Below are 24588 nucleotides of genomic sequence, written 5' to 3'. Positions count from 1 at the left end.
ATGAATACAAGTAAATAAAAATGAGAAAAACGAGTATTATATAAAAAGATTAATAAATTTTATTATTTTAAGATTTTGGATAAGAAGTAATATTAATTTCTAATTTAGATTATACTCATCAATATATTAAAATCATCATTCTCGATCCGAGTTTATGAATTCTTCGGATCTGGATTTGGTATCTCTTGTAAAGATTCTAGAAAAAAGATTTATAGGAGAGAAAAAAATTAATGAGATCTGAATCTAACTATAAGGATCGACACTATTCTTAATCTAAAATATTAAGATAATAAATTTATAGTTCTTTATCCTTATATAATACTTTACTTTCTCGTTTTGATTCGATGTAAAATTTAAACTCACGTTTAAATTATTAAAATTTATTTTATTAGTATTACATCTCTTTATATATATATATCATTGTAGTAAATATTCTAAAAAAAATAGCCATCAATATCATATTGATCGGTGCATGCCAAAGTTAAATGTAAAAAAGAAAGTTCGGTATACTTAAAAAGCAATTTTACTGATGCTGGTAATGATAATGTTTACACGTGTAGGATTTACAAGCTTTTGCATAGATCAAATTAATAATCCATGATATGAATAGAGACTAATTATATTGTGGATAAAAATAATAATATATCAAAGACAACGAAAGTGGATATTATATATTAAAAATAAGACTCTTAAAGTGCTTGAAACCTGGGAACCTACCCCAAGGAATCTCTTAAATCATGGGTTCAGTTAAATTCTAAAGGGAAAAAAGAAAAAATTGTAGGAGAATAACTAGGTAGGCAAGAGTGTGAGGTGTGAACAAATCAAATCAAGTTCATAGCTTTTAAAAAAGGCACTGAGACATTATGTGCTTTTGCAAGTTGATAATGTTAGCATTGATTTTTACTTGTTGAGAAGAGAAGAAAATTAGTTGTTTTTGCCTTTTTAGGGCTTAAAAGGCATCTTCAGGACTCTCTATTAAGGATGCATGATAAAAGCATTACCAAAGTCACTTGAGTAGTGCCTATAACACTTTTTTTTCTTTCTTCTCTTTATCTTTCAAACTTTATGTGCATTTTTTCACACAACTTTTCCCCAACACCCTGCCATTAAATTATGAGAATGGGTAGGAATGCAACCCCCCACCTTAAATTATTTTTAATTTAAATTAAAGTCATTTTTTGAAATACAAACTTAAATAAAAAATAATCCTAAAACATAATTCAAATTAAAATCGACTACAGAATATTGAAACAAATTAAATTATTTTTTTTTTTAAAAAGTCAAATAATTTTCACTGCAAAATATTAATATATGTAAAAACTAATCACTTTAAGAATAATTGCAATTCTATGGATATAAATAAAAAACATAAATACATAAAACTAAAGTATAAATAGGTATCCCGTTATCAATATTTCCATTATTGATAACTTTACTTTGATCTTTTAGTTTTTAAAAATTATTCAAAACATTCTTCGTTGTTAATGATGAATTTTACCTATCTATAGCTTAAAACATTTTTTTTTGTATCCCAAACTATGGGGAACAAGGGTCTATAAGATAATGATTATGATTAAAATATTTCTATTAAAACATGTACAATGGATACATCAGAAATCACAATCAAAATACGTTAACAGCTCTTTTTAATAAATGGTTGTGCTTAAACTATTTAACAACTAGTGTTTTCAAGCGAGGCTAACATTTATTTTAGAATATTTCTTTTGGTATTGTAATCGTTTTTGTATTTTTTGAAATCTAAAAATCAAGTAAGATTACAAAATGGAAAAAATATGAATTATATGTTGCTGTGTTTTTTCTTGTAAGAGCAATTTTGTTATTCCAAAAAGTAATGCAAGGAGCCATTGGTTGTCGGAACTTAAAATGTAAATTTCTATGTTATATATAATATTATGTGAATTTAAAATCAACGGTTGAGATGGCCGAGTTGGTCTAAGGCATCAGATTAAGGTTCTGGTCCGAAAGGGCGTGGGTTCAAATCCCACTCTCAACAAAATTAATCTTCTTTCATCAATCTGGGCGAGTCAGCGCCAACATTAGATATTTTTTCGTTTCTCGGTCCATCAATGTGGGCTTAATTTGCTTTTTTGTGTTTTGGGTCATAAAATGTTATAGGGCCCGTTATGTGGGCATAGGGTGTGTTTTTCCTCGGTCCATCAATGTGGGCTTAATTTGCTTTTGTTGTGTTTTGGGTCATAAATTATTATGGGCCCGTTATGGACTGTTCATTTGAGGAGCAGCCCAAAGAGAATACTTCAGCATAGGCTTGGTCTGAGATATGAATATTGTCAAACGCATAGGGTGTGTTTATTTTCATTACTGTTTTTATTATATATTTCTATTATCACTCTTATGTGAGTTGTTTTTTAATCTAAATTACTACCTTTTAGAACCAAACTATTAACAAAGGGTTCTAAATTATTTTCTAATACAAAAATAATAATATACACGTGTAAATGGTAATTGACATTTTTCTTTCTGAAACTTTTCGGCAACCATAATAATATTATATATATATATATATATATATATATATATATATATATAAGGGAATTTTGCATGGACTAAAGAATTTTGAGTCTCGCATAGATAAATTTTCTTTTTATCTGAAAGAGTATATATATTTATATAATCTAAAAAATAAATAGAATTTGAAACTTAAACCCTCAAGTATATGAGACAATGTTAATTTTACTACATAATTTTCTTCAAGTGTACACACACATATTATAATAATGATAATAAGTATAGATAAAAGAAAATTGTTGTTTGGACGAAGATTCGTGAAATTGATCTATAGGTGAAATTATTTCTGTCTAATATTTTTATTTTGATGGAAAATTTATTACAAATGAGAGATAAACAAACTAAAATAAAACAAAAATGTTACTTTTTATCACTTATAATCACAAAAACGTTTTAGACAAAAACGTTACGTTTAAGTACTTTTTTGTCACGAATCTCAAAAGACGAAAATTAAGAACACATTCTGACTCTTACACCGATAGATATGTGTTTTTCCTTTCCTAGAGTTCAATAATTCTAGTTCTAAAAAATGTCTGCCCCATCTCTTTCTCTCTTCTCCTTTATATAGGCCTCAAACTTACTTGATTTGTAGGAAAACGTGTTAGTGTGACAAAATATCAGCAACTGAATCCTATTTTTCCGTTGGATATTAAATCTCTTTCTCTTAGGAACGAACTAACCACCTTGGCCCAAATCCTCCTCGTCCCAATTACTGCTTAGTCCAAATCCTGTTTGGCTCAATTCCTGCTCGACGCAATTCATGCTCAGCCTAATTCCTGCTCGATCCAATTCATGCTTAGATTCTTTGTTTGACACATCGGCCCATAACTGAAATTCCTCATTTTATGATAAATATTTATCGGGTCAAAATCAAAATGAGCATGTTAGGTCTAGTTCCCTATATGTTACAGGTACAATTAAAATAAATTCTCACCTATGAATCTAATTAGCTATGCAACAAAAAGCTTTCTTCCCAAAAGCTAGAAGTTTCGAACAAAATTCGTGTAACTTCCAAATAGACATGTGATTGTCTTTTGATTACTACTTTTCTATTTTCTTTGAAATTTCTTTTCAACCACCACAACTTTGTTTTATTTGAGGCATAATTAATTTAAGAAATCGTATTTTAAAATGAAATGTGTTTATACAGAAAATAAAACACTGACAAAAATATAAAAGTAGGAGTTTATAATCGTTATTTAAATCATAATGCATCTAAATGCTGAAAAAATAATTAAAAACCCTCATCGAACTTAGTTAACAATAACAATAAATTAATATTTACATTTTTCATTTGCCTGATATCTTCTATTTTCTCATATTATTACACATTTTTTTATTTGAATCAATTATACTAAAATATATTCTGGAGAGGAAAATAAAAATATTTAAAGTGCCTTTCACTCAATCAATCGTCTATGACAAATACACACACTTCGTTTCTTATTTCAAGTCAATGTCAATTGTTGTGGTTGTGGTATATGCCATTTACTACTATAATATGTATGCACTTTTGCCATTTTTACCCTTCCTTTGTTGCCTTTTGAAGTCAAAAATTGTGGATTTTAATGTAATTTAAAGCCTCATATTCTCTTTTTTTCAAAAGTGTGGAGAAAATATCTTCCCTCAAAGTAACAAGTTTTCTTTTTCTTTTCTCACAGTGATCTTTGAAATAATTGTGGAAAGTTTTGTTAGGTTTTCCTATTTCCATAATGAAGCTTAGGATATAGAACTTTTGCATTATTGGGAATATAATAGATGGGTATGTGATATTTGTTAGTTTAATAGTTTAAAAAAATGTTTTTTAGTAGATATTTATATCTTTTAATTCATATTCACAAAGAAAGGGATTTATTAGATTGTGATTGGTGAGAAAATTTGGAAATTTTAAACCAAATAGTAGATTTTTTACCATTTTATTTCAATTTAAACACAATTAAAATAAAGTATTTTGCATCCATATAGAGGAAAAAATATTGATACCATGTCTTAACATTCAATGTGATTACTTGTACATATTCTTATACTCAAGTGAATAAAGAAAAATTTAAAAATTTTTGTAAGAAAGTTATAGCATCTCAAATAATATTTTTTTATTGATTTTTTTTATTCTGATAAGAAAAGGTGAATAAAGAAAGATGAAGATGAAAAATGTTCTTAATATATTTTGATGGATAAAATGCTTTATTGAGATTAATCCAATTTGTTTAAATTGAAATAATTTTATTAATCATGTTTATGATATGTTGGAAAAGGAAAAAAAGTGTTATTGATCTAAGTATTTGACATAATATGTTGTTGGAGAAATTTTTGTTCTAATGATATTATTTTAATCAAAATTTCTCATGAGATGGGTAGAGCACCGGTTTTTTTTTTCTCTATTTTATTAAATTGATACATCAAAATTAAAATGCAAAAGACTAAATTTTTGTAATATGTTTTATTCGAAAGATGTAAATCAAAATATACCTGGAATCCTTACAGGAAGACTTTCGATACTAGGACCATACTGGTACTGTACTCGTCTGAGCCGGAGCCCAATCACATAAGACATTGACACCACTCTCAACCCAAAACCTTAAGGCAGTGGGTTTATGGGTCTTTATTCTTATATGGTGCTCTACTTTCTCAATTCTGGTCAATGTGGGACTTAGACTCACACTTGGATTCCTAACAATTATTGATAACAATAAAATCTTTTAATACGTAAATTAACAAACATCTTATTTTATCTAATTAAACATATTAGTTAATTAAAATTATAAAATATTTATATAATTAAGTTGGTTTTAATTGTATATAATAAACAAAGGGCAGAAATTTTCAACACGTTTTTATTAGGGTGAATCAAGCAAACCAAAACAGAATATATATATATATATATATATATATATATATATATATATATATGTATAATAATAATAATAATAATAATAATAATAATAATAAATTCATCCATTTTGACATTCATAATTATAAATGGATTATATCTAATTTATAAATTCAGTAAACTCGACTTAACTTAATTATATTTTTGCATACTTGGATATAATTGAATTTTATTTATTACGTGTAAATAGAATTAGGTTGAATAATAAGTTTGTGAATTCCAAATTTCATGAACTTGATCAAAATCAATTGTATGCTAATACTAAATACACAACAAAAGATTATTTATATAATTATTTTATTGTAAAAATATATATTTTATTATGTGGATTTTATTTCTGCATCTATCATAAATATTTACATTACCTTATAATATTACAAGTATTTGTTTTGAATATGTTTCTAATAAGTTATATTTTAAAAATTACTTAATCCAATGTTAAAAGGGTATACGTCAGTTGTTGGTGAGTGCGTTAAATTATCGTAGACAAAACAATTATTTGACCTGTTTGTCCCACCTAACACCAAATAATATAGTTAAGTTGAATTCAGATAAATTGTTAAATAAAAATAAAATACACAATTCAAACTAATTAAGTTAAATAAGAAATTTAGATTATACTTTATCTAACTCCACCTACTTATCTTCTTAGTATCTAGCATTCACGCAAAAACAATGATCATAATTATTTTATTTCTATTTTTAAGTCAAGTCAACTTACACGATCTTTTTTCACACACACATATATATTTTGAAATTCTGATTTTGTAAAGTTAATAATTGTGTTAAACATTTTAGAGATTGATCTTTTATAGTTTAATCAGAAAAATTGTCTCACTTTGCTCAGTCATACATCATCATCAATGTTTTTCTATAATAATATTTTAGAAATAAACTTTTATTTTTTAATCATAAAGTTTCAGAATAAACCCTCACACATTGAACTTAATCAGAAAAGTAGTTGAATGGAGCACAGTGGTTACAAATCCATTGATTAAACACTATCATCCACCTAATCATTTGATTTATGCTCCACTCACTGCATAAGAAACAACAACAAATGGAAAATAAAAGACTACAACGCAATAATTTACATAAATTACATCACTTGATTACGTTTATTACTTGGATTTTAGCTTTGATCCTTACATTTTTTATTTACTTTAGTAGATAATTTTTAAAGAAATTGCCCTAGTGGTGGGTAAAAATTATCAAATGGGTGATACCGACATTGTTAAAAGTGTCTATGTATATCCCAGCACAAAGAAGTACAATAAAAGTAAGAGTTAAATATGACTGTGATTCCTTGAGTTTTAGTGAAATTTGAAATTAGTTTCTTTTTAAAAGTTTTGACCAATTTAGTCCTTCATATTTAAAAATGCATGAATTTAGTCATTTTAACCAAATTTTGTTAAGTTTATCTGACGTTTCAAGCGTATTTCATGATAGTATTTGAATTGTTTACCCCGTTTGACACATTTTCTTTGTTATGTTAACTCAAATATTATCATAAAATGCATTTAAAATGTCAAATAAATTTAACAAAATGTGGTAAGAATGACTAAATTTATGCATTTCTAAAGATAAATGACTAAATTGGTATAAAGTTTTGAAGAATGACTAATTTCAAAATTCATTAAAACTTGAAAGACAAAAACATGTTTTACCCTAATAGTAATACTTTATAACAATCCAAATAAAAAAAATATATTTATAGAAACTAAAATCAATTGGAATTACATTCATTTTTGTAATTTCTAGGTATTGAGGACTGATATTAAATTATTGACGAAGAATGAAGGATATACATAAATTCATGAGAAAATCTCTCTAGAAAAAAAAAATGATAATTTAACTATATAAAAGGAACAAGCGTATCGTGTTCTATTTTTTCTTTATATTAGTGTTTTAAATGATTTATTATCTGTCTAAGTGAAATCATTAAATCTTCATCTAACATTAATGTTAATACGACGAAAAAGCCTGCATTAACTTATTTTAACTAAAATAAGAATAAAAAACTAATGAACCACATTGAATTATTTCAATAAATACTACAAAAATATATTAAACTTATTAAACACATATCAATCATCAAGAATTACAAATAAAAACAATCAATTATGAAAATCAAAACAAATAAAAATGTTCTAAAAGATTATATATTTCAGTTGTATAAGCTTGGTTGTAGAAATTTATCTAAACATATTTGATGTCATGCATATAAGACTCGTTTTTTTTTTTTTCATTTTCTCTACTCAATGTTTACCTTGTTACATTACTTAGATAAACATGAAAAAAAAAAACTGTGAATTTAATCATTACTGTAATAAAAGTTGTTTTTTTTTTGTTTATTTTCTCCTTATGTACAAAAAAAGTACAGATCAAATCACATTTTTAATTTTTAATCCAAATTTTACATGTCTCATTTTGTAATTTTAATTTAAAATTTATTTTAACTCTAATTTATAGTTTAAAAATTACTTTCTTACTAAATTATTTTTGAAAATTCAGTTTACAAATTATTTTTTAAATGTATAATAAAATTTATTCTGTTAGAAACCTTTTACTTTCTTTTCTCAATTTAAACATTTTCTTTTTCTTTTTCACTTCCATTTAGTCCAAAGAAGAAAACCCCATGTGTGTGAAAGAGAATAAAAGAATGTATTGAAGGATGATGTTATAATAAATAATTAATTATTATAAGTTTGGGGTTGATGAGTTCATAAAAGGAGGCTTTTAAAAAATAATATAAGTTAGAAAGAGTGGATTATAAAAATAAGAATTGGTTGGTGCAAAGGAAAGAAAGAAACAACGACCAAGCAAAGAAAGACAACTCATTCTGCACTCCAAGTTTTGACTTCTTTGCTTTAGCAATCAATCTTGAATCGTGAAATTGTGTTGACATATCTTACACCATCGCTTGGTCACGATTGTGAACATCTTACTTACCGTTTATTTTTCAAACCTTAAAAAAAACTTCTATTAGACATTATTATATCATCATATAATTTTTTTAAATAAATAAAATAAAAAATGATTAAATATATTTTAAGTCTTTAAATTTGAACTTTTTTTCAAACTTAAATGTAAAATTAAAATTCATGTTTCAGTTTCAAATTTTGATCTATCTTATTTTTTACTTCACTTAAAAAATAAAAGGTTAAACATATTTTTGGTCCCTCAACTTTCAACGAATGTTGGAATTAATCCATCTCGAAACTTTAGACTAATTTAGTATTTTATCTTTCGAAATACGTGAATTTAGTCATTTTAATCAAATTTTGTTAAGTTTATTTGACACATTTCAGGATTGTATTTGAGTTGTTCATATTGTTTGACACATTCTTTCTTTAATGTTAAAGTCAAATACTATTATAAAACGCGTTTGAAACATCAAATAAATCTAACAAAATTTGATTAAAATGACTAAATTCACTTATTTTGAAATATAAAGCACTAAATTGGTCTAAAGTTTCAAAATGGATTAATTCCAAAATTCATTAAGAATTAAGGGACCAAAAACATATTTAACTCAAAAATAAAAATATATAATCCTTTTAGTCTAATAATATCAATTTTTGGTGTGTTTTATATTTGCATACGAGGTGAAGAAACTTTCAGGTTAAAAATATTATAGTTACTTATTTTTTAATTTTAATAATCAAATTATATTAATATCATGATATGAACGGATTCCGATATTACATATTAAATACTAAAAACATATTTAATTTCAAATAAAAAATAAGAAAACATGAAAGGTCAACCAAGATTTATAATAAAGTAATACACAAACAAAAATAAGTTTACACGCTCTCTATTTTACACACACGAGTCATCTTGCTTAGCCTTTATTTTGAAGCTTAATTATGCACTAATTTCTCTATTATAATACCTAAAACCTACCCCTACCACGTTGGGCTAATGCTACTGTGTAGTTATTTGGGAGTAATATTCAACACTTCCTTTTCATGTTTGCAAGTTGCGTCGTGCGTGTGCCCCACTGCTTTTGATGCAGAAACATGTTTAAAAAGGAAAATATTTGTAAATTAATTATGCTCACAAATCAGCGTGGGCCAGGCAAAAATAATTGTAACGTCCTTTGTTTTTCTAGTCACTGGAATGAAAAAGGTTGGTTGTGTGAAATTAAGTGTAGATTGGTAATTTTTTGATAGTAAATATCAAAATATGACATATAATTTATTTTTATTTGAAGTTTATACTTGTGCATTTGGGTTAAAATTTTCACGTTAAGTAAATAAATAATATATAAATAAAATATTTATAAGTAATATTATATTAAATTTAAATAATCATGGCATATAAAATAGGGGAATAATTTTAAAATTTAAAGATTTATTGTATTAAGTATATACCCAACATAGACTGAAAAAATGTCTCATGGAAATTGTTTTGTAGTTAATGACATGAAGCACGACAATAATCGCATTTCCACATGTTACTTTTACTTTTGAATCCTAATAATATCAAAGGCTACAGTGTGTATATGTGAATTTTTTTTATGTGTTCTTGTAAAATTTTATAAGCATGCTTATTATTTATTTAGATTCCCATGTCAATTTTGAGTATAAAGACAACCCAACCTAAAGAGAAAATTGTAAAGAAATAAATTAACCTTCTTACAGATTTTGTTGTATAAAATAACATATTTAACGATAAATAGGATGTATATTCTGACTTAAAAGTTTAAAACGCATGAAAACTTTACAAATATAAAAAGATGGAAAAAAATAGTAAGAAAATAAAATACACAGAAAGAAGGATATCATATCATTAGAATGCACGTGTCTAGTTTTATATAAAAGAAAAGTGATAAATGCCGAAACTTTTAGCTTATATATTTTAGAAAGTTACTTATACCGGAAAAGGGTTCAATGATAATAGTTGTTGGCTTTGCAACTTCGTAATAAACAAAATTGCTTACGGAAATACAATTTTTTTTGTTTATTTTTACTTTTTCTAATTCAAATTTCGAAATATTATGTCATTCCCACTCTTTCTACCTCCAAAAAATGAGGGCGAAATTATTTGCAGACTTGATAAAAATATCTACAGAAGCACAATCTTTTTAAAACATCCAATTTTCAGGCTTATTACACTCGATGTTACGTTGTCCAATTAAATTTAATTTGATAAATTTAAAATATACTTTTTAATCATACATTGATATATACATATTTTTTAAATGATTGTTTGGAAGTCGTAATTACTCACACGCTAGCTTTTCATCCATTCAATGAGCCATTTCTCCTTTAAAGGTGGTTGGTAGAGAAGCAAAAGTGGAGGATTGCAACAAAATGAAAACGACAATAAATAAACAGAAAAAGAGAAAAAAGAAAGGAAAAAAAGGACGACGAATCCCACATCGAATTATAGTGAGCAATGGGGTGTAGGTACAATTATGCGTTTAAAGGTGCTGCAAGCTCCACCACCACGTATTCTATTAGCTTAAATAAATTTGATTAAAAAAAGGAAATCCACGCAAGTAAAGAACGAGAACGAGAACACCAGTGAAAATATATGGTGTGATGATAAAAATAATGAGGTTTTTGTTTTGTTTTTTTATTCACAAAATTCAGAATGGAGGTGTGAAGAGAAAGAAAGAGGAAACAATGGAAATCAATGTCGGGGGGAGGAAGGGGTCCAGGGTGTCATGTCCATAGGGTAACTTCCCAGCACTCGCAAGAAGGAGGTGAATTCCTGAACTTCAGCAAGCGCGTTTTGAGCCCTCACTTCAGCCATGGAAGCCTCAAAATCGACGTAGAACAAGTACTCGAAGTGCTTTGCGGTTCCCACGTTTGCGTCATCAACAAGCCGAATGGGACGGTTGCGGTGCGGCCGCGACTCGATCTTCGTCAAGCTAATGTTGCGAAACGCAAAAGCGGAAAGGACTTTGAAAAGCACGGAGGTGCCTTTGTCGTGTGCGAAAACAATGCTCGTTTTGAAAGGGCGGTCGGTGCGGGGGATGATGGGCTCTCTGGCCAGCATCACGAAGCGCGTCACGTTGCTTGGATCGTCTTGGATGCCATCCGCCATCACGTTCAGGCCGTAGAGCTCCGCCGCGCGTGCGCTCGCGATGGCGGCGGTGTCGCGGAGGTTGTTTGCGGCGACGAACTCCGCGGCGCCGGCGGTATCGTCGACGGCCTCGCGCGCCACGTTGAGGCCGAGTTTGGTGAGCGTGTGCTCGCACTGAGAGAGCGCCTGCGGATGCGAGATTACGCGCGTGAGGAATTCCTTGCGGACGCCGGGGAGGGCGAGGAGGCAGTGGTGGACCGGGAGCTGGACCTCGCCGACGATGTGGAGGCGGTGGCGGAGGAGGAGGTCGTAGTTGCGGTGGATCGAGCCTCCGAGGGAGTTTTCCACCGGTAAAACCGCTCGATCGGCGATCCAAAGCTCCACCGCCTGAAACGCCACCTCGAACTGGTCGCACGGGATGGCCTCGCAGTTCGGATAGGCTTTCCCGGCTGCGGCCTCGGAGTACGCGCCGGGAACGCCCTGGTAAGCGACTCTGAGCTTCGAGCCGTGCATCGGCGCCGGGGAGAGGTCAGAGATTGTAAGCGGCTTCGGCGGGAGCGGCTTGTTATTAGCCTCGAGGTTCCCGATGGGAACGAGTTGAAAGTCGCTGACGGCTGCCTTGTGGCCATTAACGGAGGCGACGTGGTCGGCAGTGCCACCGTTCTTGTCGGCTGAGGAGGCTTGTTCCTGAGAAACAACCTTGCTGGCTAAGATGGCGCATGAGCTCTGCCAATCGGCTCGACTGGAGCCGACTCCGTAGCTCGCCGGTTCGAATGCGTAAGCGCATTTGACGGAGAGTCGGGTTGGTCCGAGGCGGCGCGTGCGGATAACGTGGTTGAGGTTAAGCGCGTTGGAGGTTGGGGGTGAAAGAGTCTGCATATCGATGTGGGAGTGAAGCAAGAAAAAATATTAGACAATAATGGAGTTAGATTGAGGAGTATTGGAGTGGATTAGGTGAAGCTTGGTGTTCTCTTTGGAGAAGGGAACCTCTCAAGCTGAGAGAGAAAAGGGGTGGTTATGCTCTTTATATATTTTTGTTAGTGGGATGTTTGGAAGGTGAGGAAACGGGTAGTGAAGCTGCATAACATGTCATCATGATGATCATGATGATGGATAGGATGGGTTCATGGATGGATGGATGGTGTATGTGGTGGTTCGGTCAATCTCACACCTACCCTCATTTCCAACCTATTCTTACATTTACTTTTTTCTTTCTTCTATTTCTGCGCCTCATTTGTCCACGTGTTCCTTTCTCTGTACAAAAATAATATATAATTGTCAAATAAATATATAATTTGATCATATAAATTTTTGTGCAAAAGTAAAGAGAACAGTCAATGGACGATGTAGTGGCTTCATGTATGAAATAGTTAGGGCGGTTAGATACACGAATTATTTGAACGAGTTTAGGTCTGTGATGAAGCTGGTGAAATCATGGGTAGGTAAAACTAGGAAATGTCTAAATTGTCTTATTGTTTATGAAGCATAAGTGTGAATCAAGTTTAGGTATGAAATATTATTATTCTGTAATACAATAAAAATAAAATGTTTCTTGGTGAGTGAAAATAAAATCTAAAATTAAGTGCATCTAAACTAGTTTTTAAATCAATTTTTCTCATTATTGTATTGTATTTGGGGTATGTTGTATTTGTTTGAAGAAAGTCTGAGTAATCTCAAATAAGAGCATTTGAGTTTTTGTTCTCCTTCTATGTTATAATTGTTTTGTATTTATAGAGAAAATCTTCTTAAAAACTATTGAGACTACAAATTTAGAGTACACAAAAACAAACTCATGAGACTAAAATTTTAGAGTACAAGAAAATAAATTTATAAGATTAAAAATTTGAAGTAATATAAAACAAATTCTTAAAGCCAAAAGCTTGGAGTAGTAGGAAATAAATCCATTTTTCACTCTCTTAAATCATTAATATTTTGATAACCAAATATTTTTTCATTATTGGCTTAGATTTCTTTCTAGATTAGTATAGGTAGATTTAGAGATATTATACAATTTGATTAAGGGACAACTTAATGATTTACTTTTGACCTTTAAGATTCACATGTGAATGACAATTATTGAATTACTAATATGATAATACACAATTCTTGACCTTAAGTCAAATAAGATGAAAATATTTAACTAAAAGTGACATTTGAAAACTTTCACTAAGATTTCAAATATTTTGTTATTTTTAAAGAAAATTTTTTCAAATTGTAATGTCTTACATAGTAAATTGTGTGGAAATCATTAATATTTTTGTTGTTAACTTTTATAAATTTAAACTCTAGATTTAAGATTGATATTGGTCTTATCATACTAAGATTAATGTCAAACTGAGTCGAATAAATATTGGCTAAAATTATGATAATATTAATTTTCGTATGAGTTGAGATCGATATTAATCTTATTTTTGGATAATCTTATTATTACAATTTTTTTAAAGTTAAAAACAGATAAACACTTGAAGCTTTGATCCTACAAGAAAATTTCAAAATAAAAATGAGCTTTGTACCCTCTTCTAAAAAATCGTCACACAATAAAAAGAAGGATATTGAAAAATATTTAATTGAACCTCATGCTGTGGTTCAAAGTCTAAATGGATTCAAAGAAGAACATTCAAGTTTTCACTCTCCCTTTCTAAGTGATAATTGTCTTGTATTTATAGGGAGATTCTCCTTAGAAGCTCTTGAATTGAAAACTTGTACTTACAGAAAACAAACTCCTGAAATTAAAAACTGAGTATTAAAATACAAAGTCTTAAAAAAATAAAAAAATTGGAGTACTACAACACAAACTTATCTTTTACTCCAATAAACCCTTAACGTTATGACAACAAAATATGTTTTCAATTTTATCGTGAATTTGTTATATATTAACATAACTCTATAGATGATTTATGATTTAATTAAGAAATAACTTAGTTACTTACTTTCAATTTGAAGACCCAAAGTTGTGAAGGACTAACATTGAATTATTAATTGAAAATACTTTTTAAACCAGATTCCTAATCAAATTTTATCTATTTTGTTTTATCACGACAAAGCAATGTGGTACTTTTATAATATTTAAGGCGTTTAATTTTAGTTAATATTTATAGTTGCAGTATGAGGATTTGAAAAATAATGTAAAATTATAATATTACGCTCTTTACTTGTATGCCTGTAAATATACAGTAGTTATTTTATAACTTTTAAATATGTGATTTAAAAGGAAACAAAAGTTATACAACTTTAATTCATTGAAAATGTTTTTGATGAATCTAAGTAAAAATAGCAAATTTAAAAAATAATAATAATAGGAAATGGTGAATTTGGAAAAAAAAAAACAATAATATTTGACAATTATATTTTATAATATGAGATGATATTTTTTAAGTGGTTTTGAAATATTGAAAATGAAAATATATAAAAATAAAAAATTAATTAAGAAATGATACCTAAAATTATAAGAAAAAGTTATCAAAATTTAGTAATAAAAAGATCGTTTAAAGAAAAAAAATAAATTCTCGTAATAAAATTAAAACCAGGTTCAGTGCAGACAGGCATATCAGAGTAAGAAAGAGAAAAATATGAAAAACCAGTTGACCAGAAAAGAAGAAAAAAACCTGTTTTCAGTTTTCAAAAACTTTGCAAGCTAAATCCCAGTATAATTTTAAAATTTTATTGACTATTTCTTAAAAAAAAAAAAAGAGCTTTCGAATATCAATGTATTTTTCTTATTTTCTTTATTTATTTAAACCCTTCCCAAACAGAACATTACTGAGAATAAATGGACACTTAGTTTTATAGTTGAAGCTTAAACTTCACAAGAGAGAATAAACATTTATTTTCTTGGTGATAAAATTATAGGTCTAAGAGGTAATTAAACTATTTATTTGTAGATTAGTTTTATAGTCGGAGTATTTTAATTTTTTAGTCAAACATAACTCTTTTATTTATTTTTATTTTGATATTCTTTGGCTTCATTGAATTTATAAATAAATACTCTTATATACAATTTTAACATTGATTAAATGTTATATTTTTTAATAATTTAGTTTATATTTTATATTTTGTAAAATATTAAAATTTGACATATTTATTTAATGTAAATATTGATTTTATAATTACTATGCTTATTTTAATTTTATTCTTATCGATAGACTTGTACAAAGATATGAAACATTAGACCAAAATTATTGTTACAATATTTATATATAATTTTTTTTTATTTTACTTATAACTAATTCATAATTTGTATATGAGAGATACTACTTAAAACTATCTTTTACAAACTAACTGACCAAAATAAGACTGCATTAATGCACACATAATTTTTCAATAAAAAAACAAAAACGAGTTTTAAGTAAGATGTTATCCACACAGTAACATAATTGTGAATGTGATTTTAGAACTTAAACCTAAATATGATACTAAATAAGCAATTAGTTAATGTCACGATTATGAATGTAACTAGCTTCAGGAAATAATGACGAACGTTATTTTTTAACTCAAATTAACCTAAACATATGTTAAATACCCAAGTTGACGTCACATTGATGCATCTAAAATGTTCTATTAAAACTAATTTATTTATTTTCCATTTAGGGATAAAAATATCCTAAAAGTTTGGTATGGTGACTCATGGCTTAATCCATGTTAAAATTAAATCAGATGAAACCTATTATTAAGTAAATTAAGCTGCTACTTTTTAAAATAATTTCTTTAATTAAGAAGAAAGATATTAAGTTAATCTTATTAAAATAAATATTTTTTGGACTCAAATACTTTTAGGTAGCATAACCTATAAGTGTTTTATCAAAGTAGTATCGCAAATTTGACGTTAGTGTTTTTTAAATTCTCCATTTCTTCAAAACAGAGACTACTTTTTCCACTCAAGTCTTCTACCTAAAACCTTGCAACTAAAGCATCTCTTTTGTTTCACACATAGACCGTTTTACAAAAGGGAAAGAATAAAAAAATATATTTTAAAACTAAGTACAGAAAAATCATTTAAATAACTGGCAAGTGGTGAAAAAAATTTCACAAAACATGAAAAATGTCAAATAAAATACACTATCTCATAAGGGACAAAAATATTTACGCCCTTCTTAAAACTAGAAAAATCGCTTTAAAGAATAGTATATTGATTTTACAATCCCTTATATTTTTTGTAAACTTTTAGTTATCCGAGTTTTCATCATTCGTTATTTGTCTTTATTGTTTGAAAGAATTGCAACATTTCATATGATAGTGTTTAAACTACTAAATAAAACATTATATAGTGATAACCCAAGGCAGATAACATGAAAGTTAGGCAAAAGTCTTATACAGTCATCCAAAACTGAGTAATGACGATGCTATATATACAAGACCACTAGTAGGAAGTGGAGATGAATTCTAACAACTTACTACAAAACACACCTATCTACAGAACCATCGGATACTACTACTCAGTCCTACTATCAACACCACGTGAGATCTCTCCACCTGCAGCCTCCTTTGCTCACACAATTAAGTGATCATTGCAAAGAATAAAACAATGATAGACAAACATAAAACACGTAGGGTAAGCTAATAATGATTTAAAGAATGTTACATTGGAGTAAGAGCATAATAATAATCAATTATCACAAATTCACACAGGAACATTTCAACACTCACACGTCAGTCGACTCTAAACTCAATTATTCGGATATATGCAATTAACATCGGACTTCTTGGTGGCTTGCATTGGTGTATGATTTCCAAACTCTGCAGAGTTTGGCCTCGAGGGGTTATCACCCAATCATCACACCAGGTAAGTTTCCTTCGCGCTAAAGACTTAATCGAGTCCAGTGGCTAAGACCTCTCGCTACTCCTCACGACATAACTCATTATACTCTATATGAGTCTTAATAGTTATTGGAGCGTCAAGATACCAACAAAAACTAAGTCCTTATGTCTTTGCATACCTTACCTCATCCACACTCAGAATTTCTCCACAAAACTCCTCCATAATTCACATACAACAGATCCATATTCACCCATTCTCACACATAGTATACCAAGACAGTCAAAATAATCTATTTCAAATCAGTTAATGCAACGAAACACGTAAAAACAGCAAACACATGAAACCTGGCAGCTTAGCACTCAGTGTCAAGTTCCAACGCTAAGCGCCATTCGCCTCGCAATTTTCAACGCTCAACCTGAGATCCAACGGCTTAGCCTCAGCATTAAAATTTTGTTCCAGACCTGCAGACCGCCCGGCTGGCGCTCAACGCCATTCTTCTTGCATTTTTCACCGCTAGCTACCGTTGAGGCAGCGCTCAGCGCTGATCCTCTCGCAATTTTCAACGCTTAGCGTTGAATTCTGAGGCTTAGCGTCATATCAGATAACAACACAGATTCTGATTTTCGTTGGAAGATGTTTCACTTGATTTCATGTACCTAATTGGCATCTCCATGGCAGTGTTATCTAGTTTTCAAAATGGTTATCAAGCAAAGTGAGGTGATACCAATTAGAGTCATGACTGAAGTGTCCATTTTCCAATTCAACCTCAATTCACACAATGCAAACACAATTTCACTTATACCAAGCATCAAACAATTCACATTGCATCACAATTCAAGCAGTCAATTCTGATTACACACAATTACATTCATTGTATCCTCTAATTAAATTCAATTATCAACTTTCCTTACCTGATTGATTTGTACGACTATGGCAAAACCTAAAATCCCTTTCAACTGCCGATGCTCACAAATCAACCTAAAATTATCAGAAACACGATCAGAGAACATCATTAGAGCTACTGATCGTCATAGATTTTTATAAGATACGCAAACCTCACATGCGTTACAGATTACATCACACGCAGGGTTTTTCAAGAGAAGACCAAGAAAATAGCATAATTATAACTTACTCAATTCAAGGTTCTGATCAGACAGACTTGAAGATCTCGCCGCAGTGATCACTTTGACGGTCTCTAATTTTAAAAAGGATGAGAAAATGGTGAGATATTTTAAAGAGAAGTCAAAGAAAATTTAGAGCATGAAACTTTAGAGAAATAATGTTTTCTAAATAATGAAATCCTTTTATGAAATTTTTATTTATATATAAACAATTTATTATTCAAATAATAATTATAATATGATCTCATTATTTTAAATAGAGTCACTCTTTTAATCAAATTTTATAGATTCTCACAAGAACGAAGGCCATGAATGAAAAAATGGTTCAGTATATACTATTTAATTATTGTTTAAATATTAAGTTTTATAATTAATTAAAAAATATTTAACAAATTTGTCATAAAAGTAGGTAAAGGTACATAGAGAAATTACTTACGACTTTTAGGAGTGGGTAAGCCTACGGATTATATATATATTATATGTGTAGGTAAAGATTCTTTTATTTGAATATAACTCTATATATTCTTAATTTTCATTTTTTGTACAAAGTTGCATTTCGTTATACAAACATAATTTTGTAATAACACTAATAATAATTGTAATAATAATAATTGTAATAATAATAATAATAAAATCAATAATAATAATAATAATTATAATAATATTAATATTATTATTAACAACAACTGCTCGCATCTCATTTAAATATAATCGACACTACTTATATTTTATTTTCATCGACTAAAAAATTTATTTAATACAATTTTATCTCAAATCCCATAATTTCTCATATTCTTTTTTAACCCAAACAACCCAATTTTATCTCATTTTTCTCGTTAAAATCCAATGAGAGCAAAATATATAATATTTTCAGGGTCTTAAGTTGAAAATAGACCGCCGTTATTGACCACATGACATCCTCTCACGCGCCTTTGTCAACACATTTTGCATACCTTATTCGATTTTCAGCACTTTTTTACTCTTTTGTCTTTATTCATATATTATATTAAATAAAAAAAATCTGTACATTAATTTGTTATTATCTCTAATATACATTTATTAATTATATTATTGTTATAAGATAGATTTTAAGATGTCAATTATTGTATTTAATGTGTTATTATAGGATTAAATATTTTATATAATTAATTAAAAAATAGTCATATAAACACAAGAGGTATACATTTCTACACTTTCAATGTTAATATGTGTTTTTTTATTTATTTATTAAATTAAGTATGACAGCATAATTTATAAGTAGATATTCATTCAATGCTGTATTCAACTCTTATAATATATATATATATATATATATATATATATATATATATATATATATATATATATATATATATATATATATATATATATAAGATAAATATGACATATTAAATTTACGACGAATTCATCTTACAAATATTCAATATTCATAAATTACTCTTATAAATTAAGAGTTCACAATTTTAAAATCAACAGAATAATAGTTTGCTATCCGTTATTATGATTTTTTTCTTACTTCTTTTAATAAATTAATGCATATTAAATAACAATCAATTATAATTCTTATTTGTCATTAACTATTACAATAATATTAATATTATTTCAACGGCAGACCTTGCATTTGACTATGGGAAGCTATGACTACGGGGAGCTACGGCTCCCCCAAACTTTTTAATTTTTATTTTTATATATATTTATTTGTTTTTAAATTTATATTTATATATTATTTTATAGTTATATATATAATTTATATTTTTTAAAAGAAAATAAAAATTAATTTGATGGATCTTAATTAATAAAGGATTAAAGTTTTTAATCTAACTATAAAGTTTTTTTCACAGCAAACGGTTAATAAAATATAAATGTAAAAAGAAAGATAGACTGAGAAATAGATATGAGAGAACAAAGAGATCACAAGATCTTCTGAATCAGTATCTTAGTATCCTAATATAATTTATGTAGGTTAGATTTATGATTCTTCCATGATATTTCTTCTAAATTAAGTTTTCCCTAAATTAGTATGAAAAATAACTTAACTTTAGGGATTATTTTATGAAATTGACATGAACCCTAGTTATATTTTTCTCAAATTATTATAACCCTATATTATAAAATGTTGTGATTTTATGTTTTTTAGTACATACAATGAATTAGTTGAATTAGGGATGACAACGGGTCGGGTCGGGCACGGATAGTATGATACCCGTACCCGACCCGCAAAAAAAAAATCCGCTTGTTACCCGTCTGTTTACCCGTCGGGTATCCGCTTAAAAAATACCCGCGGATATTTTTAAAACCTGCGGGTACCCGTGGATACCCGATACCCGCAAATATTTAAAAAAATATGTATTTTATAAATTTTTTAATATAAAATTAAAAAAATAAAATATAAATTAAATTAAATTATAATTATAATTATAATTAAATTTGACATAATAAAATATATTGTTAGTTCTAATTTTAATTAAATTTAACTTAATAAAATATAAATTAAATTTTAATTTTAATTTTTTGCGGGTAACAGGTACCCGAAGGTACGGATAGTATGATACCCGTACCCGACCCGTTTATAACCGGGTATTAAAATACCCGCTACTCACTACCCGCGGGTAGTAACTATCCGTCACGGATTTTATCTGCAGATATCTACGGGCACGGGTATTTTTGCCATCTCTAAGTTGAATAATCTTGAATTAGACTAGAAATTAAAATACCCATTTCGCGTGAATTCAATCAATTAGAAAGATTGAAAATTGAGAAGTATGAATTGTAATATAAAAATGTTTTAAGTAAAAGAAATATTTTTTTAATTAATAAATTATATATAAAAAAATTAAATTAACACCCCTAATTTTTCTGTCCAAGTTTTGCCACTGTATTATTATATCATCGAAATAATTTATTAAATGTCACCAAATTATCAATGCCTAATACGCTTGATTTGAATAAATTTAAGTATTATGGATTATTTTATTTATAATATTAGTTTTAGGGATGTTGTAGAGATTCTTAACAAAAACTTTTAATAAAAAAATATATTCATGTTTTCAACATGTAAACAAAGCCAATATTTTCTTTTACGTAACATGCAAGAGGATTTATCCACGAGGTGTTAGAGATTCTTAACAAAAACTTTTAATAAAAAAATATATTCATGTTTTCAACATGTAAACAAATCCAATATATATATATTTTTTTACGTAACATGCAAGAGGATTTATCCACAAGGTGTTAGAGAAGGATTTGAAATTATTTTTCACTTCCATAATAAACGACTTAGATAGATACGAACTGTTTTTCTTCTAAGACTGGTTTTATACGACAAACACCTTAAACTTGTAAGTTTAAGATTGAGTTTTTATTTTATTTTTTATTTTTTTACGTGTGGGAAAGAATAAAAGTAAAATCAAGTTTTTTTTTTCTTATGTACAAAGTAAAATTAAGTTATTGTATTGCTAACTTAATATACATAATCAACAAAAACACGTATACATATTTTAAAGCAGTGTTTCCTAAGTTTCATCAAATGATATATTACTGCGACAAGTAGTATAACTTGTAGTACTGTAATTTAATATCTTATTATATAAGTGCCTATACAATAAAAAAGACAGAAAGAAGAAACTTAAAAAAACAAAACTCTTGTTTGCATTACTGTTTTCAAGATAACTTTTCATTACATGAATGATGTCTACAAATATTTATAAGATTTTTAAACTATTTAATACTTCATTAAATATATTTGATTTATCATATAATAAAGTTCATGCAAACATTATGTAAAAAAATGATTTTTTTTTTTTTAAGTTCGACTACAAAAATGAACAAGTAAACCATTGAATACAAGTCTAAATTAATTTAAACTAAAATTTGAATTAAAGTGGTCATTTTTTATTTTTTATTTAAAAGATACAAAAAGAAAATGCAGAAAACGTAGAGAGACTCCTTACTCACTTCATTGACATTTGGCAGTTTGTGCTTTGTTCCACGTGTATATTATACGCGTATTTCGTGTTTAATTATATGACCATACAAAAATTAGAACGTCATAGGTTTGAGCCGTTTTTTTTTCTCTTTGACTACTTTTCAATTTAAAAAATTAAATAAACGTGACCTTCTCTTTGCTGATTGAGAAGTCTTATACGAAAAGAAACGGTATAACGATTGTATATATGTATATGTATAATAAATAACTAATCTCATATTTAAACATTAATAATTTAATTTGGATATTAAATTTAATTTAAGTACTATTGATTATTGTACTAAAATTTCAATAACTTTTGCTTTTCACATGTTTGTTTTGAATTATTGTTGGACAAAACTATTTTAACTAAAAAAAAACTATTATGGAAAAGAAAATATCTCAGTTAAATAAAGAAAATATTTTAGTCAGATGCATGAATACATCATCTAGGAATGTAGAAAATGCTGATGCTATAAAATCATCTAATATGTGTATAATAGATGTAAAGTGCATATTATACTTTGAAATCTGCATGTGCAAATATCGAAGAAAAAATGTTTTTTTTTTTTATAATAAAAATGGATTTGAAGTCAAGGGTTGAACACGTGCGTGGCTGCTGCTAGCAGTTAATTGTAATTGGTTGATCAGTGATGACGGCATTTTTTTATTCTTTTCATTTGTCGATATTATCAAATTCATGTAATCTTGGGTTTAAGTAATTTTATATTGGGTTTCCCGATCTTATTCTTATTCCAGTCAATTATACTTTTTCCAGCTGTCTTCAGAAATTAAAAAAAAAAAGCAAAAAAACAAAAAGGTTTTGAATTTTCGATATGAAAGTTATATTATGACTATATAAATATATGTGTTGTTTTGAGGATATTTGATATAAATATTTGTCATTCATAATGAGTCTTTTGTAACTGTAACTGGTCAATTTATATATTTGATTTCTTTATTTTTAGGGTACAATGTTTATAATTTAAAAATATATTTTTGACTGTACCGTCTTAAAATGTGATTTGGATTGTAGAGTCTAAAAATATATTTTTGAAAAACATGTTTCGAAAATGTATTATCGTTGTATTACATAAAATATATTTTTAGATCTTGTGATCTAAAATATATTTCAAAGTGTATGATCTATAATATATGTATAGATTATGTAATTTTAAAAAACATAATTTAGAATAGTTTTTTAGATCTAAAATTATGTTATAGATTTAAGATATGGATTAATAAATTTAGAAATAAATTATATAAGATATATTCTTTTATTATATAATCCAAAAAACATATTATATACTATATAATATAGAAGTTTAAAATATATTTTCATATCTCTAAATACATTTTAGTTTATATAATCTAAAATATATTTCATGATCACATAATGCAAAACATGTTTCTAAGTTTCACAATCCAAAAATCTAAAAGATCCATGAGTTTCTTTTTTATGTTTCGAACATTTCATGGAGGTACAAGAAGAAAAAGGTAGGAACAGAAGTGTTGTAGCCTCTGATTTTGGGTGCAGGCCCAAATCTTTAAAGGTTCACAACCCTTATAATTTATTTTGGGTGGGTATTTCTCCTCACTGTGTACAAAAATGAAGACACGTATTCTTTGTCATAGAAAATGTATTTGGGAAAGCAATAAATTATATTAATCCAAAAGAGATATTATGGAATTCAATTTTGTAGTGTGAAAGAAGACACAGCCTTATAGGTGAATTTGCTTAAAATACAAAAAAGCTTCACAAGCTTCATAATTTGAGTAGTAGGTAAAGGGATTGTGTGAGTATAATTTAAATCTAAATTAGGGTTTTGTAAGGTACTGTTCGATGTAGCTTTTGGCTTCCTTGTTCTATGTGTTGTGGTCACTAATGAAGCTTTGTGGAGGCAATTTGATTACATGATCGACAATATTTATGCTTACTTTTATGCATTTTCTTAGAATGTTCTTGCTTTGCTTTATTTTGAAAAGTTAGTTTGCCACGTAGAGGGTAATGGTTAGGATTAGTGGTTCATTTGATTCATAATAGATTGTTCAACAATATTAATTTATGAATAGGTCAAATATATATATATATATATATATATATATATATATATATATATATATAATTAATTAATTAATTAATTGACATATACATCAAGATTTATGCTGACACATGAAATTATTATTGAGATATTGTTATTATCAGTGTCACATAATATATCATAAATACGATACATGAAGAAATAAAATAAAATAAAAATAAAAAGACAAC

At 27.9% G+C, this 24588-nt stretch overlaps 1 protein-coding gene and 1 non-coding gene across 2 annotated transcripts; one reads left to right on the top strand and one right to left on the bottom strand.

Moving 5' to 3' along the window:
• The first annotated feature begins 1933 nt into the window (after positions 1-1933).
• TRNAL-AAG lies at positions 1934-2014 on the top strand. Its single transcript has one exon. It is a non-coding gene; the product is annotated as a tRNA-Leu (tRNA).
• An 8786-nt stretch (positions 2015-10800) lies between these two features.
• Positions 10801-12481, bottom strand: LOC114185572 (arogenate dehydratase/prephenate dehydratase 6, chloroplastic-like). The gene has a single exon (XM_028073388.1). The coding sequence runs from the start codon at positions 12353-12355 to the stop codon at positions 11081-11083; it is 1275 nt and encodes a 424-aa protein (XP_027929189.1). The 5' UTR covers positions 12356-12481; the 3' UTR covers positions 10801-11080.
• Between the last annotated feature and the right edge of the window lie 12107 nt (positions 12482-24588).

Source organism: Vigna unguiculata, chromosome 5 (assembly GCF_004118075.2).
Source record: "Vigna unguiculata cultivar IT97K-499-35 chromosome 5, ASM411807v1, whole genome shotgun sequence".
In the NCBI taxonomy this organism is placed as follows: Eukaryota; Viridiplantae; Streptophyta; class Magnoliopsida; order Fabales; family Fabaceae; genus Vigna; species Vigna unguiculata.
This window is presented reverse-complemented; position numbering and strand designations above follow the sequence as displayed.